Source organism: Condylura cristata, unplaced genomic scaffold, assembly GCF_000260355.1.
Source record: "Condylura cristata isolate star-nosed mole 26May11 unplaced genomic scaffold, ConCri1.0 scaffold00005, whole genome shotgun sequence".
Lineage (NCBI taxonomy): Eukaryota > Metazoa > Chordata > Mammalia > Eulipotyphla > Talpidae > Condylura > Condylura cristata.
The window spans coordinates 54,338,094-54,357,827 of record NW_004567106.1 but is presented as its reverse complement, the minus strand read 5'-3'; the positions used below and the strand labels follow the sequence as shown (position 1 = coordinate 54,357,827).

The 19,734-nt window shown below is 38.8% G+C and overlaps 1 protein-coding gene across 2 annotated transcripts in view; it reads right to left on the bottom strand.

Moving 5' to 3' along the window:
• CPED1 (cadherin-like and PC-esterase domain containing 1) overlaps nucleotides 1–19,734 on the bottom strand; it is a 248,922-nt gene that overhangs the window by 5,327 nt on the left and 223,861 nt on the right. The window contains exons 18-21 of one of the 2 annotated variants that reach the window (XM_004677169.2): nucleotides 15,750–15,970; nucleotides 15,418–15,519; nucleotides 14,692–14,779; nucleotides 12,501–12,647 (exon numbers count right to left, since the gene is read on the bottom strand). In XM_004677169.2, coding sequence (XP_004677226.1) covers nucleotides 12,501–12,647; nucleotides 14,692–14,779; nucleotides 15,418–15,519; nucleotides 15,750–15,970 — 558 coding nt within the window. Of the gene's footprint in view, nucleotides 1–12,500; nucleotides 12,648–14,691; nucleotides 14,780–15,417; nucleotides 15,520–15,749; nucleotides 15,971–19,734 lie in introns of those variants that run through there. The other variant, XM_012720742.1, reaches the window with a different exon arrangement.

The following is a 19,734-nucleotide window of genomic DNA, read 5'->3' as shown; positions in this document are numbered from 1 at the left end:
ATTGATCAAAAATGTTAATGACTTAGTAGTTTTAATCACATAGGATTAAAATCAAGTGCATGCATTTAAAATGTGTGTGTGTGTTGTGTGTCAAAATGAGAATAGAGCCCCTGGTGCAGAGAGTGAGAACTAGGAGGTATTGGTAATGTAAAGACAGGTGCTCCCTAGTTTTATTCTATACACTTATTTAAACATTTGCAGTTAGCAAGAATTCATGTAATCTTTTTATGATAGCAAAGCAGTACAGGAGAAACAACATATCTTTTATAAAATTTGAACACGATGATTTCCCCCCATAAGATCCATCTTTCAGTCTTCAGAGTTCTCTGCATTCAGAAACACATGGAGTAATTCAGATATGGTCCCTACCCTCAAGGGGACTATATAAAGACACATGTCTAAGATACTTGAAGTAAGAACAAGAATGAAATGACTTCAAAGACATTGTCTGAGGCTAGTTCCCCAAGGTCAGGCACCATGTCATTTCCATGTAATGAATAGCTGTTCAGTACATTAAGGAGACTTAGTGTTAATTTATGGTGGTCATGATAATCTGTTCCAACAGTTATTATTTCTTTGAAGTTATTTGTCAAGTTCAGTATCTGGCAGTGTTGTTAAACTGCTATCTCCGAGTTTCAGAATACTGCTTTATTTCAACTATTCTTAGGGGCTCTCATGTAGAAGGAAAGGAGTTAGCTACATTTTTGAGGTTTGGAAATGTTATGCAAGTGGAAATGTTTGATACCTGTATGGTAAATAGCTAATTGCTTCTTTCCTTTGATCTCTTGTGTGGAAATGTGCTCCTTTGGGTTCTTCCCAAAATCTGAGGACTATTTGGGGCTATTAAAATCCAACCAAAGTGTCTGCTGGAATGTGGCTTTGAAAGAGAGCTGTTAACAGTGCAAATGTTAAGTTGCCTCCTAGGCATCATCATAATAGTAAATAATAGAAGTGACCTACTAGAAAACAATGGTGAGAAATTTTGGTCTTGAAACAGAAACAAAAGGCTCTAGACATTTGTGTGCAGTGAGTGGCCATTTTAATGAGGGACATATTCTAATGATCTGGAGCTTTCTAATTATTCTCAAAATTTGGCTATATAGGACATGACCACAGAGAAAAAGACCTGGAGAGGAAAGGAAGCACTATCTAAGGTTAACAATCTGTGCATTAGTAAAAATATACACTATCTTAAACTGACTGTTATCCCCTAAAATTCTGTCCCTAAAAATCCTAAAAGTTAACTTCTCTTTAGTTTTTACTGTTGTTTATTTTCTTTTTCTGAAAATTTTATGTCGAGTTATATTTAAAATTAGTAAGAGATAATGATAATGCCATTTTGAAATTGTATTCCTTCTTCTTTTTTCTTTACGAACCCTTGAGGAAGAGATAATGAAGGTCCTCATAAAGTGTGCATCTTGTTTGATGCACATTGTTCTATGATTGCAGGTAGAAGACAAATGAAAAATACTTTTTCTCACAGAAATGTTCAAGTTTAGATTAAGTTACATCTCAGAGATATACTTTCAAGCAAAAATCACCATGTTTCAACAATGACGATATACTTTTAATATAGTAGCTACAGAAATTTAGGATGGAGTAATTCTTGGAGCTGAAATCAAGTCCTATGCTGTTAGAATCTTTATAGCAGTTGTGTCAATTAATGACAACGAGCCACAGGATATGTAGAACATCACCTTATCCCCTGGCTTGGTGCAATAGAAATGAAATTCTATGTTCTGGTGTGTGGAAGTTACTTTTATTTTTCATAGGTTTTCTTAATGCTAAGCGATCTTTTGATTTATTTATTATAATAAATGTATCTACACTGCTAATAATAATTATTATAATTAAAGAGTTGGACACACAGACTGTTTAACAGGCATAAAAGTGACCACAAGTAAACTTGACAGGTTTTGGCCAGTAGCCATTATCAGACTTCCCAGACAAATGAAAAACATATAAAACATACAACAAACTACACATTGCAAATTTCATTGTTAAATACACATAACAGCAACATTTAAAATTGATTTCCCATTAATATTCATGAGAGCAAGTATATGCCATGTCACTTAATTGCTGCATCAGAAATGACTTTGAATTTTCCAAAAGCCATTACAAAAAGGGAAAGCTTGGTGAGTTGGAAAAGGGTCAGGCAGATTACGAGCAAATACCTTTCCTAAAACTGATCCTGACCTGAATAACACCCAAGTAGCTTCTGATGTGGTTCCAGATCCACAGAACAAAATAGAAAACAATTTTGTCATGCAAGTGTTCCAAAAATCTCTCTAGACTGGATTGGGGGGGTGTTCTTATAACCAGACTTCCTGATCGTGGGTGGTGTCTGAAGAAGAATGAGGTAAGGATTTTCTAAGGTTGGAAAACAGGTGATTGACCAGGTAAAGTATGCAAATGCAATCTTTGAAGATAAGTGCATACTAATGAAGCATTTTTTTATTTGGTATAGTCATTCTACAGACAGAACCTCCAACCCAATAACCAGTCACAAAATCTATCAATAGCTAAAAAAGTAGCCTAAGCATTTATAGAAAGAGAATAAAAATAAAGTGACAAACAATAGCTAGAAGCCAGTCCTTGTAATTTATAATTCCATTTTGGGAAATCATGCAATTTTTAAAGATAATAAGGAATTCTGTCATCCACACCCTGCAAACTCCTCCCCCTACCCCCAATATGTAATTATGGCCACATGAAATGAGCTGTGTTTTGACTGAAGGGATTCCAACTTCTGAATGGGTCAAAGATGCTAAGGATTAGAGAATAAGACTAAAATTTTCTTTAGGAACGAGGGGGGTTTTGTTTGCTTTGGTGTTTCCAGATTTGTAGTGTGTCAGTCTCCATTCCTACCTCCAAAGCCACAACCCTCCACTCTGACAACAGAGCCTAGGTGGGACTCCGTTCCTGACGCTAGGACCAAATTCTGCCATGAGCTGGGGAGAGTGATGATAAGGAGTTACAGAACACTAGTTTACCAATTTTAAATGGAGTCTTAAAGTCAGTTTCCTAAGCGACTGATGATTCATGTCACTAAATGACCTTCATTAGTCATTTGAATGACCTTCATTAGTGTGATTCATTAGAAGCTCAGTTCCTATGCTACTCGATTTAGATCTACCCCTTGGGCCTTGGCATGTATTTTGAATTGAACTAACAGGTATTTGTTTCCATCTGTCTCCCTGGAACTTGGAAAAATTCTGTTTAATAAGGCACTAAAATGTAACTTAGAAACAATGTGTGTAGAAAAACATTTCCAATGACTGGCCTCATGCAGGGATTTGCTGGACAAGACTCTGGTCTTTTCAAAGATCTTCTATTGGCTATTGCATGTCTGGTCTGAAAAGTCCTCAGCCTCTGTCTGCTGGCATTTGCCTGACTGCAGCTATCTAGCAGCTCCAGCAGGAAGGTTTGAGATTCCACCCCAATTCCAAGGTTTACTGTCATTTTTCTGGTTTCTGACTCTACACTCACCTGTGACTCTGAGTCCAGACTCTGCTATTCCATTAAAAAAACAAACGTGTGGGGCCCTCATGGTGGCACAACAGGTTAGGACACAGCACTGCAAGCTGGCCTCAGCTGCTTCAGTGTGAGTTCGATCCCCAGCCCAGGAGGTGACCCACATGGCATGGCAGACCTCTCCTGACCCTCCCGCTGCTCCCCTCAGCAGTGTACTTCGTCCATCTGCCTGCTCTGCTCTCCACTCTGTCTCTGGTGAAGCCTCTCACCACCCCCCACCTCTGGCTTGTACCCCAGTTCTATATAAATAAATCTTTAAAAAAAAATACAAGTGTGTCAATCTAGGTTCTCGATTTCATGGGCTAGGGTGAGGGCTCAGGGGTTTACCTATTTTGCCTATAGACCATCAGCCCATTGTTTTCTTTTCCTTTTTTATTATATTTTTAATTTTTTTACATCATTCTTCATTTTGTGCATTTTCCCATCTCAGTTGTAATCCCCATGCGCTTCCCACCACTGACCAGTGCCTCGTCCCTGCCTTCCTCCCTACATGGCTCCCTCAGATGTGAGCCATTCAGAAGATGTATGATGCCAGGTGATGCTCTTAACTGCTGTTTCTCCCTCTCTAGGTATTTTACAATACTTCTTAAAATGCATTCAGATTTCTTGTCTGTTACAAGTTCTTATTCTGCTTTAGGGTGATGAGGAATTGCTTTATGTCTTTAAAATCTTCTAACTGCAATTTCAAGTGAAAGAGGAATTAAGTGCTTGTGGTTGATGTGCCACATTTAATCAATACTCCATCTATGATTTTGGAGCTTGCTCCCTAGACTAGTTTTCCCAAAGTGTGTCTAGTGAGGTTTTAATAGTTGCTATTAAAAAAGAAAAGTGGCTTTGTGGTGAAAAATGCTTGGGGAAAAAATGTGTAAAACCAGCTTACTCTAAAGTTTTTGGGATCATTTAATGTACTAATCTCATTTGAGAATCCTTAAAGTATACAGTACTTTCCAAAGCACACAACCGATTTTCACCAGCTAGGATCTTTTTTAAAAACCATATTTATTTTTTTTAAACTGGGGGCCAGAGATGCGGGGGGGTGGGGGTGAGAGGATTCACCAGAGACAGAGTGGGGAGTTGAGGGGAGCAGTGAGTGGGTCAGGAAAGGTCTGTCATGCCATGTGGGTCACCCCCCAGGTCAGGGATCAATTTGGTGCTGCAGTGGCTGCCATGGCTTCACAGTGCTGTGCTTAATCCCCTGCACCACCAGGGAGGGCCCCAGGCTAGGATATTAAGAGGTAAAGTAGGAAATGTTAATCAAGGGAGTAGACCTAGTAAAAGGCTTCATTGTAGCATGGCACTGAAAGATTGGCAAGCAATTCTCAGAGATGAGGGTTTACTGCAAAGGGCATGACAAAGAGATGAGTTACCAGCTCTTTCTTAAAACACATTGCCATTTTAGGTTCTGTTCGGCAGAGACTAGAATGTTTAAACTGGCTCATGGATCACAATACCAGCTCAGCGCAGGGTAACTGATACTTCATTGAACAAATTAGCCTCCTTAAGACAAAGACCCTGATTTAATTTAATTATCACCATTTTGTATAAGGTCCTTTCAGAGGAGGAATTGATACCAAATCATCTTGAGAAGGTTGGGCTCCCTCACACAAAGCACTGACCTCCGATCTACTCTAGGCAAGAATTCATTTGCAGATGATGGAATGAACACTCCAAGAAAGGAGTGTCTGGGATTACTTCCCCAGAAACAGGGGAGTGGGGATGGTAAGACAATCTTCTGTGACCAATCCTCAGCACGCCATTGGTAGATTTTAAGTGGTGACAGTGGATTAGAAGTATACAAATGTATGGAGGGGGCTTGAATGATGGATCGAGAGTAAAAGTGAAAACTCGGAATGAAGATATTGCAGTAGTCCAAGGCAATTAAATGACAGAGAAAAAGAATCTATCTAGCCCCACCTTGCTCATTTGAAAACCTACCAACTGTTTACCAGTGCCCTTGACCTAACCTTCTCTGAAATATAGCTGGGGACTTGCTTAACAGCCCTTCTTCTTCCTGTCTTCTCAATATCCCTTCCCATTGATTATTTCCTTTCTGTCCACAAACATACCCAAGTTGTTTCCCCTATAAATTGCCTCTAAATGACTGTCTCTTCTAAATTCATCATCTGTCTCCATTTTTTCTTTTCCCTTGTTGAAGGTATTCCCTTTTTCGTACTTCTCATACCTTTTCAATTTATTATAGTAGAGTTCCCACCTGTATTCCCATTTTACTGTAAATATACTTAATTCAATTAGAAAGGAACTGCTGAAATTAATGAATCTTCTAAAATCTTGATCTTAAAGGTCTTCCTATTATTTTGGACAATGCTGGTTCTATTTTAATCTCTGTACTAATTTTTCTCTTTGATTTTCCTTGGCATCATACTCTGTTTTCTTCCAACAGATTATTCTCTAAGTTCATGCTACTGTTTTTTCAAACTTTGTTTAAATATCTGTGTTTCCGAGAGGACTTTCTTCAGTTCTTAATCTACTCACATCCTCTGAATGATCTGCTTTTATGGTTTCAACTATTACCTATTTTCTGATGACTTCCAACTCTTTATCTCTGGCCCCAACCTGTCCCTCAAGCTTCAGACTTGTATATCCAACCACCTGTTAGAGAGCTCCACCTGGATGTCCTACAGGGATCTCAAACAAAACATGTTCAAAGCTGAATTTATCATCTTTCCCCTAAGCCGGTATCTTCTCAAGTATTCTCTCTCTATTGCTGTTTGAGCTCGCTATCCGTCACTGAAGTTAGGAATCATCTTTGATTTTTCCTATTCCTCATGCTACAGATAAGATCTTTATATACTTAAAAAACATAGTAATTGGATTTATCCACATTTCTCTTTTACTTACTATCTCTGCTCTGGCTTGGATGAGCCTGTATCAACTTTCTACTGACTTCTAAGAAAAAGCACTTAACAACTTTTCTTATTGGCTTAGTTCTCTTTAATTCTTGTCTCCTTACTGTTATCAGACTTTACCTATTTTGAACAAACAATGTGACTATCTCATTTCTCTCGTTAAAAACATCCAGTGATTCTCGGCCCTCCCTGGTGGCGCAGCGGGTTGAAGCACAGCACTGAGAATCTAAAGCCGCTTCCGCATGAGTTCGATTCCCGCCTGCCCCGGAAGTGACCACATGGCGTGGCAGACCTCTCCTGACCCGCCCTCTGCTCCCCTCAGCAGTGTACTTCGTCGATCTGCCTGTTCTGCTCCCCACTCTGTCTCTGGTGAAGCCTCTCACCGCCCCTGAGCCTCTGGCCTGTACCCCAGTTCTGTATGAACAAATAAATAAATCTTTAAAAAAAAAAAAAAATCCAGTGATTCTCTTGTCCCTAGAGGACAAGGTGTGAGTTCTTACTATAATCAGGCTGAGATCTACTTTGCCAGTTCCCTCTTATAATTGATGATTTGCTATATACAGGTTGCTTGTGATTCCCTGAGAACATCAGGTTATCTCAAAGTAACTTTGGTTTATATTTTCTCATGGGATTGGAATGACCTTCCTTCTGCAAATGCCCTCGAGCCTTGCCAACAGCCTACTCATCTTTTACCAATACTTGGATGTCTTTCAAGGACAAGTTCACTCCACTCTGAGACTCGGGTAGGTGCTCCTTCTTAGTGTTATTATAATATCCTCTAATAATATATATGTACCACTTACCATAATAATAGGAGTTTTTTTATCTGACCCTCCAGCTACACAAATCACTTGTGTATGACTGTTTCTGCACTACTAATGTTTAGTTTGGAACTAGAAACTGGACACAAAACAAATGTTTAATGAGTAAATGAAAGCATAAACAAGGTTGAGACAATTGGAACAGAGTATAGGGCAAAGACACAGAAAAATATTTAGGCAGTAAACAGGAATTGGTAACTGGTGGTTTGGAAGCTTTGGCAGAGTGGAGAAAGAACTGCAGTTAAGACTGATACCAGTTTGTAAGTGATAATACAAGCTCAACGCTCAATACAATTGAGTACATCTAGTATATCATACTAGAGCAGCAGAAAATTTAAAGGGAATATTAATTCTTCCTTTGGGGATGTGTTGCGTTTGAGATTCTAATAGGATTTCTAGAAAATGTTCTGAACTCATTTATAGTGGTTTGTACAATGCTTACAAAAATAGATACTCAAAGTTTGTTGGTTAAACTGGAATCTATCATATAAGCTAACTCTATTTGGTTCAGTTATATTTTCTTTAAAGTCATATTTTTAAAGATATTTTAGATAGATGAATGTAAGGATTTCTTTCCTCACTGTCTTTGAACAATAAACTTTTAAAGTTTGAGTGAGAAAATCTGTGGCCTGTAACATGGAAAGAAAACATTCTAGGCGAGATAGATCTTGGTTTATTTAATGAATATTAAACAATAAAGAATATAAGATGAAATTAAATAATAATGGCAACTCTTCTCTGACCTCCCCCCCCCCCCAAAAAAAAAACTGGAAAGTTTTTCTATGACACCAGAATTAAGGAAGCTTACTGGTGTTAGTTCTAGGCGATGTTTGCCAGAACTTTTTTTTTAAAGATTTATTTATTTATGCATACAGAGCTGGGGTACAGGCCAGAGGTGCAGGGGTGGTGAGAGGATTCACCAGAAACATAGTGGGGAGCAGAACAGGCAGATCTGCTGAAATACACTGTTGAGGGGAACAGCGGGCAGATCAGGAGTGATCTGCTCACCATATGGGTCACCTCCGAGTTAGGATGGAACTCATGCTGAACTGGCTTTAGCTTCTTAGTGATGTGCTTTAACCTGCTGCACCACCAGGGAGGGCTGCCATTTTTTTTTTTTTTTAATGGCTGAATCAAAAACTCTATGTCTGCTAGAAAATAGGGATATCACCCAAGGTTTGTACAACCCCTAAGGCTAATTAGCAATAACTTAAAAATTGGTTTTGCAGCCAGGTTTGGTCTGACAATATTTTTGCATCCCTTCCAGGTTTTAGCCCATTCACTACAGAGATTTGCCACATACTAAAGGAATCATGCAAACCATTCTTTAAAAATGCTACCTGGATCCTGTTGTTTTCTTTATATATATATACACACACATATATATATAACTCAGGTTTTATAATTTTATTTTTCTAAAGATTTATTTTATTTATGTATACAGAACTGGAGTATAGGCCAGAGATTCAGGGGTTGTGAAAGGATTCACCAGAGGCAGAGCCTCCATAAACAATAGAAAAACAAAATTCCATTCCAGACATGAAGAGAAACACCTGCTTTTCCAATTAGCAGGAACATTTTAGTCAAAATTGATGCCTATTCATTGAGAAATTGTTTACAGATTTGTGGTGGCCACCTATTCTTTCTCAGTGCCTTGAGAGATGAAATGTACCCTAAGACCTTTAATGTAACCTATGTCAACAAGAGTCCACTGGAACCAGTTTGTTATGTCTATGATAGAATTCTCAGTCCAAACCAAAGTGAACGCATCAAGAACTTACTATAATGATGATACCCAATCCTTTTCAGCACCTTTGAAACTATTACGGGAGTGGTTTAATTGTACACCCGAAGGTACAAAACTGCTAAACCCAAATTCTTAGGGTTCCAATATAACTTATTCTAATTTTTGCTGCTACTATATGACAAACTTCATTGCTAGCTCATAAGAAAGCCCAAGGGGAAAAAAAAATGTCTATTAGTGAATTTCTTCCTTTTAATTTTTTTTTTGCATCAGACTAATAATGAACTCTTCTCTCTTGCTCTGTTCCTCATCAAACCATCCTTTGCAAGGAGTTTTAGATTTTTTTTTTGATTGCCTGTAATAAGCTAACAGAGATTTAAGAAGTTGAATGATGATTTAGAAAGATTATAAAACATAAGTGTCAGTACTAAAAACTTCTTTAGCCAAGTGATACAAATTGTTAAGAGTTAAGCAACAACTATGCTTCAGTGATGAACAGTTTTAGAGACTAGGTGATAAAAGGAGTCAGGTGAGAAAGATGATCTTATCAGATCTAGTAACTGGAAAGGAAAATGCTCTGAGAAGTTCAGCTTAAACCTGAAAACTTCAAAGTGAATTACATGACTCCAGAACCAGCAGAGATAAATTAGGGGAATATACTGATAGCTTCCCATCAAGCACCCCTTAGAAATAGAGTTTAAGAGAATTTGAGCATGATAATGGCACAAAAAGGTATGAAACCAAATATGTAAAATAATATTGACTGATATACTAAAATCACAGTTTTTTCACATTAATGATTTTTATTATTAATAATTGAGAGCTAATATTCTATTCCTGATGATTCAATGATCTTCTTTGTAGTTCCCAGTTCTATGAATATTAAAGTCAACTAGTTGATGCAGTAACAGGAGATATATTTAATTCAATCACATGGGAAAAGGATCTTCTGTTTTTAACTGGAGTCATGCTAGAAATCATTGGAGAACTTTCTTTTTTTAGATCTCCAGAACACTAAAACTGAAAAAGAGAAACAGATACCCTCCTCCAAAATACTAATTGAAGATACATTTTGCAAATCTTGATATTTGGCAAATAGGATAGGTACTTGAAGGACATTATATTTTATTCTGGAAGAAGCATGTAGATACACAGTATCCTATAGCTTTTAAAATTTTTTTAAAAGACTTATTTATGCATATAGAACTGGGGTACAGGCCAGAGGTGCAGGGGTGGTAAGAAGACTCACCATAGATACAGTGGGGAGCAGAAAAGGCAGATCGACAAAGTACACCATGGAGGGGAGCAGAGGGTGAGTCAGGAGAGGTCTGCTGTGCCACGTGGGTCACCTCCGGGGTGAGGTGGGGATTGAACTCACACTGAAGTTGCTGCGTCCACCTTACAGCGCTGCGTCCTTACCCATTGCGCCACTAGGGAGGGCCCCACAGTATCCTATAGTTTAAAAAATGCTCTAGACACCATGACCAAGCTTCAAGTTGCTAGATTAAAACATAAAATGCCAAACTCTTTCTTATCAATGCAGTTCCTTTTGTCAAATAGAAATATAAAGTGGATCCATTATTGAAACAGAAGAATTAATGTAATGTCACTCATTTTAGGGTAGTCATAAAAAATATGGGGACCAAGATGGATTCTGACAGTCAGCTAAGGGCTGAAAAACAAGATCTGAATAGACCTTTAGTCAACCCAAAAATAACTGCCTCGGGGTTTAAAAAGGGAGGCCCTCTAAAGAAAGAATGAGTGAATCGATCACAAAAGAGACCTCTTCTTCAGTTTCAGCTAAGATTTCTGAGATCTAGAGCAAATAACAGTGGCCAGGAAACCTCACATTTCAAAAACAATGTCTGGACAATATATGCAAAATTTGCAAAGTGTGTGATGCATGAAATCCAGTTTGGCAAGTCCTAATCTCATCAAACTGGTTGGGGAATGAAAACAAAGAAAGAAATTTTTATGTGAGAACTGCTTTGTGGTTTATCTTTCTTTTAGGGGAGTTGCTTCACCCTTGCTTTCAATCAATTGAGATGGGGCTTCAAGAGACCAGCCTAAAAGCAAGAAGGAGACTAACGGAGGTCCTGCCTGGTGGCTCAAGGGGTTAAAGCGCAGCACTGTGAAGCTACCCACAGTCACTGCAGCGTGAGTTCGATCTGTGGCCCGGGAGCTGACCCACATGGCACAGCAGATCTCTCCTGTCTCCCCCCTGCTCCCCTCACCAGTGTATTTCAGTAGATCTGCCTGTTCTGCTCCCCACTCTCTCTGGTGAATCCTCTTACCCCTGACATCTGGGCTACTCCCCAGTTCTTACCTGCATAAGTAAATAAATCTTTTAAAAAATGAGAGTGAGGGAGAGCTACATGGGAGCTGATGTTTTTCCAGCAAGATTGAGAGTGATTCTTATGGACTGAAGGTGGACCAGGGCATGAAGCAAATCTAGTGCTGTTTTGAATGTTTTCCAAGAAAATGCCCGCAGGGACAACATGACCTTCAACAGAGAGAGAAACAGGAAGAAATGCTACCACCTGAGAGGTAATGACATCACCAAAGAGGGTGATGTCGGAAGGTCCCGGCTTGGCATGTCTTCAAGGAAGTCCTCAAGGAAGAATGGATATTCCATCTGAGAGCACTTTGATACACTGCACCTCTGACTAGTAAGTGAGACTTCTGTTGTCCTTAATCACAGCTCTCTAACCTGACCCAACAAAGAAAAGGCTGGAGAAGAAGAATAGCAAGGCAAGATAGAGCACAGGCTATTTTTCCCTTTTGAGACTGAAGTAGCCTGAACCACAGGAAGAAAAATCACTTTCTGTGGTTACCACATAGGACTGGGAATTTTTATACTGTCGTGATAGTCTTCCTGTGTATGATAGCGATTGGGGTCAGAAATTGTTTAAAGGTGTAGGATGTACCTGGTATTATTTGAGCAGCAAGGAAGAAAAAGTTGCAGAAGAGTTTGAAAGAATAGAAGAAAAAGGATAAAATTATTTTCTACTATCATGTCATCTCATCTCATCAGTCAAGCTTATTTAATCAATGGCTACTAATAAAATAAGTGTCCCACTGGGGAGAAACTACTCAAAACATAAGTCGTCTTATAATGCACTGGCTAAGCCAACGGAAGTTCATTGATTAGCACACTGAATAGCCTTGACTTCCAAGCTGCCTCCACTCAAGACATTTGTCACATTCTTTGGACACAGTTTCTGATGCCAAACGTGGAATGCGTTCAACAAGTCCAGAGTTCTTCAGATCCTTGTCTTCTTGTTGCTTTGACCAAGGATCCTAGTTTTCAAGTATCTACATAAATATTATTTTTTAATACCTCATTTTGCAGTCTGGAATTGTGATTACAACAACATGCTTTAACTGAGTGATGGTGAACACATCACCAAACCTCTTCCTGACAGTTTTTAATGCAAAGCAAAACTGACAAGGTAATTAAAGAAACCAGGAAAAATGTTAAAACACCACAAGCAACAAAAAGTCAGAGAGCCAGCATAAATACATAAATACCTCATGGAAATGACATCCACACTTGCCCTGCAAAAACTCCTTGTGTCTTCCCATTGTTATGGAGAATGTGTCCACCACTTCATAGCCATATCTTTTTGCAGCATCCAGAATCATCACATTTTCTTTCCACAAGCTCTGCACTTCACTCTGAGGGGAAAGCAGAAGAACGAGTGTTGTTGTTGTTGTTTTTAATGGAGGACTATCTTGTGATTTAATAACTCATGTGGAAATCATGCAAAGATCAACTTTTTTTTTATTGTAAAATAAAGAACTGGTTTCTCATGCATTTCCCAAATAAAGATGTGTTCTGTTTTTTATTATATGTAAAAACAAACATACCAAAGCAATATATAAATATTTACAAGAAACCACAACCTGGAACTTTCCCTCCTTTGAAAAGTAGCCAGGTTCACTGTCTTCCAGGATATAGTCAAGCATCTAAAATGCCCAATTAAAACAACAAAATTAGAAGATGCTCTCCCCATCCAGTTGGATTATTGATCTAGTCATCTGAATATTCGTTGGCATCTGTTTTGTGTTTAGTTCTGGGTTGAGGGCAAGGAATACAAAGATGAAGGAATCAAGGTGCTGCTCTAATATCTCCCATCTTCGATCAGGAGAAACAGTACTGGGAGATTATCTACAATTTGAGCGGTTAACTTTGCAGGTTCTTGGTTGTGGTAGAAAGGAGGAAGTAGCTCTGCAGATCTAGGGGAACAGTCAGACTTTGAGACTTCAAGAGGGGTCCTCAAGCAGCTGGAGGTATTCCAATTGGATGGGAATGGGAAAGAGAGAAGGGGACAGTGTTTGGGGAGCAACAGAACAGAGAGGAGGTGTCCAACTGCTGCTCCTCTAGAAAGCACACTTCCCTGCCTCTCTCCCACTCTCCCTCCTTCTTGCCCATTATGCCTGACTCTGGGTGATGTATATTGGAGGTTGTGGTCTGAAACTTTTTCCATCTATTTCTACAATCCCCCCTGTATTCGTTGCAGGTTTTCTCCCTACTAAGCCTGCTTATTTGGCTAATCCTGATTTGGTGTCTATTTTATGGAAAACTTAAAAATAACACAGGGAGGTAACTGTGTTTCTTCTCCTTTTTTAAAAGGCAAATGCAATTTTCATTTTCCTGGCAAAAGAGCAAACATGACTCGCATTTGTTCATCCCCTGCAAAGTAAAAGGAGCACTGTCAATGTGTCTCCTTTTTTGTCTTCTTATCTATTTACATGCTTATCAAATAAGGCTAGCGAACAGAGAAAGTGCATAAAGAAGCTGTCTGGAATAAAGAGACAGATACGAATTTGGTCCCTGCCATTGCATGAAAAATGACGTTTGAAACGCTCAGTGTTGTTTATTGCCTTTTATCGAGTTGCAAGTATTTTCTCCACTTCAGTGTGCATAACTGAAGAGTAACTAAGAGTAGATGACACCTTATGGTTAGCAGTCCCAGAGAACACCTTCTAGAAAAAGGTGGGTTCACTGGGAAACAGACTCTGAGGAAGAACTTTGCAAACAGGGGCTCAGAGGAGAGTGCTCAACTCTGCAGGGATGAGGGGGTGAGAGAGAAGGGGTCAGGGGAGCGTGCCCTGCCACACCCTGGCCACAGTGGCTTTTGCAGACCCCACTGGGACTTCCAGAGCTGGCTGGCCCTTCCGGATGATCCAGCTTCACGACAAGGCCTACATCTTGGTCTTCCTGTAGAATTCCTGCAGGAAAACACAACTCACTCCCACTGGGGTTCAGGTAAGTTGTCACTGCAGTATCCACCTAGAAGCCCAAGGAGTGAAGAGCTCAATTCTAAGGAGAGATCTGGGAGCAACCAAATCATAGAAAATATCATTCATTTGCACAAATGATTTTTTGACGGTCTATTACGTGCCGATTGCTGTGCTTTGCATTTGAGGCACAGAGTGAGAAAACTTTAGTGGGATGGGGTGATCAAAGCAGAATCTCTCCATCTCCCATTGAGGTCTCTGCACTATTTTCTTCCTTTTAGGGAGCCACAACATACTTGGGAGCTGTGGCTTCCTTATGGCTAGGAACAGTTAGAACTGATTTGAAATCATGATCCTTAAGCCTTTTGTGTCCTTTGGTTTTTGTGAAGGTTGTAGCGCTTCATCCAGTGCTTATCCAGACAGATCTTTAGTGGAACCAGGAAGTTCATGCAGTCTGGGCAACAGGTAACATTCTTACCTGTGTTAAGAAATGCACTCCATCCACGGGCAGGTGAAATCCAATTCCCAAAGTTTTGATGATCACAATGATATTGAGCAAATTTTGCCTGTGAAGTCATCAGAATTCTGAAGTCACTAAATTTGATGACATTTCTAGATGCTTATTGTTTACATGACTAGTAAGAATTCCTTTTAGAATGTATTATTGGCATGTAGGGTGAAATTCTCATTTTATTTATTGGATATATGTTAAGCTTTTTAGTGTCATGAGCATGATTTGATCATAGTAATTATAAATTTATTATTTTTTTTGTGTGTGCACAGAAGTACTAGGGTGTAGGGAAGAGGTAAAGTGAATGAGAGAATTCACTAGAGGCAGAGTGGGAAGCAGAACAGGCAAACTGACTGAAATAAGCTGCTGAGGGGAGCAGCGGGTGAGACAGGAGAGGTCTGCAGTGCCGTGTGGGTCAGCTCCCTGGCCAGGGATTGAACTGGCTGGAGCAGTGATAACATTGAGCTTTAACTCTTAGGCCACCAGGGAAGCCTCATAACTATAAATATGAAAATATGGACACTGAGTAGTTATTTTGTGTTTGGGTACCAAAATATTTTGAATTATTCTACAGTAGGCTTTAAGGACTTAAGTAAGTTGCTCTTTAAGTAAAATCATGATAAAATCCAGTCATTGATAGCAACATTTTTAAAACTTAGAATACTCATGACAATTATTGTTGTAGAAATTTACCTTTTTAAAACTTTGTGAATAATTTGCAGGTGATTGGAATTAAGCCACTGAACACCACCAACAACCAATATAGTCTGGGCAGAATTCTCCAGGGGCCGTGATCTGAAATCCAGAAAGAAAAACAACACATGTTACCTTAAAACAGATGGTAAACATTTTAACAGCACTGCCTCACATTTCATTGAACCATAGCTGGTATCCTGATCACAAGCCTCCTTGTCATTTCCAACTCATTTGCAGCCATATCACTTGGTATTTAAGCTTTTCAACACAGATGATATAGAGTGAACAATTACGACTGCTAATAAAACATCAGTAATAGTCCTTTGTACCTTTGCAAGAGATGCTCAAGTGCTTTTTCAAATGTTGGTCTCAATGCAGAGCTTATCCAGAACTGGGGATAGTAGGAATAACTGATCAAAGTCTTCCCACCATTGACGTTGTGGTAGAATTTAGTGCCATGGGCCTTCTGCCATTCCTGCAAGGTTTCATTCAGTCTCTCCATCAGGTAGTACATGATCCCTCTGTTGGTGGAATCGCCAATGAAAAGAATCTATAAATTAAAGAAAGAGATTTGATTTCAAATGTGATGTTTACATGCTATAGGAGAAAATCTAAAAAGTAATTTGTTGAATACTCATAAAGCTGTATCACTAATTGCTTGAAGGATTAGCCCTCAATGTGTGAGAAGTGCTATTCAGTTCTCCTCTAAAGCTATTCATTTTCCTTTCTTCCATATTTCTAGTAATGTCTTCACGTACTGACATACTAGCTCTTGTTTATAGCTTTTTCCTCATGTTATCTTTAATATCTCTATCTCCCATATGTTCTTTTTTTCCCCTCCGCTAATCAGCTTAACACATTTCATTGATTCAAATGGGCATGAATTATTTTAGAGCTATAAGGGTACCTAGAGATTTTCAATCTCTGTTTCATAGATCAGGAGGCTAGGAACCTACAAAGGTTTGATAGAGGTCTTTGCACTACTTGAGAAAAGAGCCACGGGACTAGACTCTGATTGCCTGAAAAGCAGTGTATGTCCCAGGTACATATTCTAGAGCCATTTTCTGGAAATTTCTCACGCCCATGAGTGCTTCTCCCTTCCATCATCAGAGCCCTACTTTACACTCCATTGGTGCAGACTTGTGCTTTGCAATATTCTTCTAAAGGATCTTCCTTCTTGCATGACGGTGACCTTTTCATTTATTCTATACACAGTCTTCCTTGGATACATTTCCAAATGCCCACTCTGGTCATCTTGTTTTCATGATCAAATCTTACTGGCCCCTGGTTTTCTGTAGAAGCAAGTCTAAGTTCCTTAGAGTCAACTAAATTTGCTGATTTTGTATTGTGTATCAGGTTTTACTAGTTAGGGATTTCAAACAGGTACTCACTTTTAATCTTCGTAATTGTGAGTCTTGAATAATTATTGGTTTCATAGATGAGCAATTAGAGGCTCAGGGAGACTTAAATCATAAATCTATAAATGGGAAATACAGACTCAAGCCCAGGTTCTTCATGTGCAAGGTAAATGGGCCTTATCCCAGCATTTCCTCTCAGAGAAGCAGCTCAGATTCCTACTTTTCATTGATCATGATTTGCACTCAACAACATCTGTTTTTCCTTGTGCTAATCCATCAGCCTAAAAAGTTTCCCCCTCTGCAACTCCACCCATGTAAATGCTACATAACCACAAAACTGACACAAACGTCTCTCTCAGGTCCTGGCCAGTGCTCCAGCCAGAATGACCTCCTCTGTTCTCTGTGATTTCATTGCATTTCCGATTTTCACTATAGATTTTATCAAAGACTACATGACATAATGGATATTTGTGTCTGTGACTTTGTTGTTTTCCCCCATATGGTATCAAGAAGTATTTGCGGTCAGTCAAAGTTAATTTCTAAATCGTATTTCCCTCCCCTCCCACTCCCATGTATGCACTTTAAAATATTTTATTGAACTGAGCGTCAAAGGGACTTTCATTAGGGACAATCCTTTTAATGTCTTTGGGTAAGGCTTATTTAGTTCTTCAGTTTTCTCCTTTTCTCTCTCCTGTGATTTCTCCCATTAGTCATTTTCTTCTGATGGTTACAGCAGTCCCTGACATCATTTCTTAGACTCTGCATTCCCACAGTGAACTCAGTGGCAATCTGAAAAAGGTTCTCCTGTCCACGGTAGGTGTATTCAAATAGCTATATGAAAACCAGAAGCATCTCCAATTTGCCTTCAGCTCAATTACTGCTGCCACAACATTGTCAACCTAAACTGAGTGACTTAAGATGTCAAAACTCAAGCCACTGATCTTGATCAAGCTCCATTATTAGTAACTATCCACTCTTTTATATGCCAGGGATGCCATGGTGAAGTGCCAAAGGTTGGGCGGCTTACAGTTTGCTTTTTCATAATGCTCCTGCTAGAAAACCAAGATCAAGGTATATGTTGCTGGCTTCTTCTGAGGGCCTCTCTTTTTGTCTTGCATATGGCCATTCTCTCTCCGTGTCTTTCCATGGCTAATCCTGTGTGCGTGTCTGTCCTAAACTACCTTCATATAAGAACACCAGTCCTACTGGACTAGGGGCTGCCCATCATTTTACCTTAATGACCTCTTTAAAGGGCCTTACATTCAGAAATACAGGGTTTTAGGACTTCAATGTACGAATTTGGCTGGGTGAGAATGAAATTCAACTCTTAAACCTTTGAGATCTGACTTTTAAACCAAATTGCCATTATAGATCTTTCTCAAAAGATTTTTACATCTCAGCATCATTATGCAATGCCCCAGGGTAAGTCCAGACTACCCATGAGGCCAGTGGGGAACTGTAGTGTGAGTTTCAGAGAGAGAGACAGACAGAGGTTTAAAAAATAACAAAGTCACTGTATGTGACTGAGGGGAAAAAATTCTAGATTTCCAGTATTTTCTGTGAGGCTTTATGAAGAGCCTACCCACTAAAGCAAGTGAGAACTGTTGTTCAGAATTCCTAGCTACTGTTTTAATTAACAAGATAATCTTAACATATTATATGATTCTCAGGGTTCACCTACTTTTGTATATAAAATGGGGAAGACAACAACTTCACCTTAGAGAACTACAGTGAGATTTCACTTATCTTTTTTCTGACACTAAGTGCACAATGGAAAGACCCAGGAAAGACACATCATGTTTTTGAATGCATCCAGTGTGCACTGCAGAGTTTTGGAAGGCAGTTTAAACTTACTAGCTCGTTAAGAGAAAATTCCAGAAAAAATAGACATCCTCTAAGTCACAGCATTTCTCGACCTACCATACTAGGCCCTGAAATTTGGCTAGAGGACTGGAGGAGTTCTAACCACTGAGCTAAACAACACTTTTCAGAAAGTTCCTGGCATCTCTGTTGCTGATTAGCGACTAGCAAGAACAACATGGATGCTAGAGTGAAGTGTCAACATGTCCATTTACAAAAGAAGTTCTAAATTGCAAATCTCTAGACAGCATTTTGTGAATTTAACAGACACAGTTTTGGTATTTTTTGTAGAATTATTTTGTCCACTTTTACTCACAAAATAAAAAGATGGCAAATTATAACTAGATGAAAAGGCAGTTGTGACTTTAAGATTGCTTGTACTATAGGCAAAACAGTCTCATAAAAGGTTAATTGCTATTTTTAACGGAATGCTGCTAAGTTCAAAATGTCAGCCCTTTTAACTGCACAGATACAATTAAAGTTATTATCAGGAATTAGAGTGGTTCTTGGTCACGTGATTCACATTCAATCTTTAAATCTTTTACATCATTCATCTTGGTGAATTTTTATAAAGAGAATTTGTAGAGTACTTGTTTTCAAGGTCAGCTTCTACACTGAAAGCTCTAAATTATCATAACAGTTACTGATGACTAGCTATATACCTTATTGCCATAAACTGTAATGGAAGGTTACATTGGGGTTGGCTTGCATGAGCAATTAAAGAGTAAATGACCAGTAGGTAATTATAAAAATAATGTTAGCAATGAAAACTTAAAATAACTGGCTTCTCACCTTACCAAAGCAAGATTTTTTTAAAGCCCCAATGATATCATAAGTTTAGGGAGATGGAGCTCCCATATACTACTGTGTAAACACCATAAGAAGGTTTTTGTATTATTTTTTATACTGTTGATTCCATGCCCCAAGTAACACAAACGTAGGTTCTCATTTGTTAAATGGGTGAATGGAAACTTTACTGTTGTGTGCATAAATTGGCAGTTTTTTTTTATAATTATTTTTGAGCTATGATTGATATGGTTTTTATTTTATTTTATTTTATTTTATGTGGATTTTTTTTTTTAAGATTTATTTATTT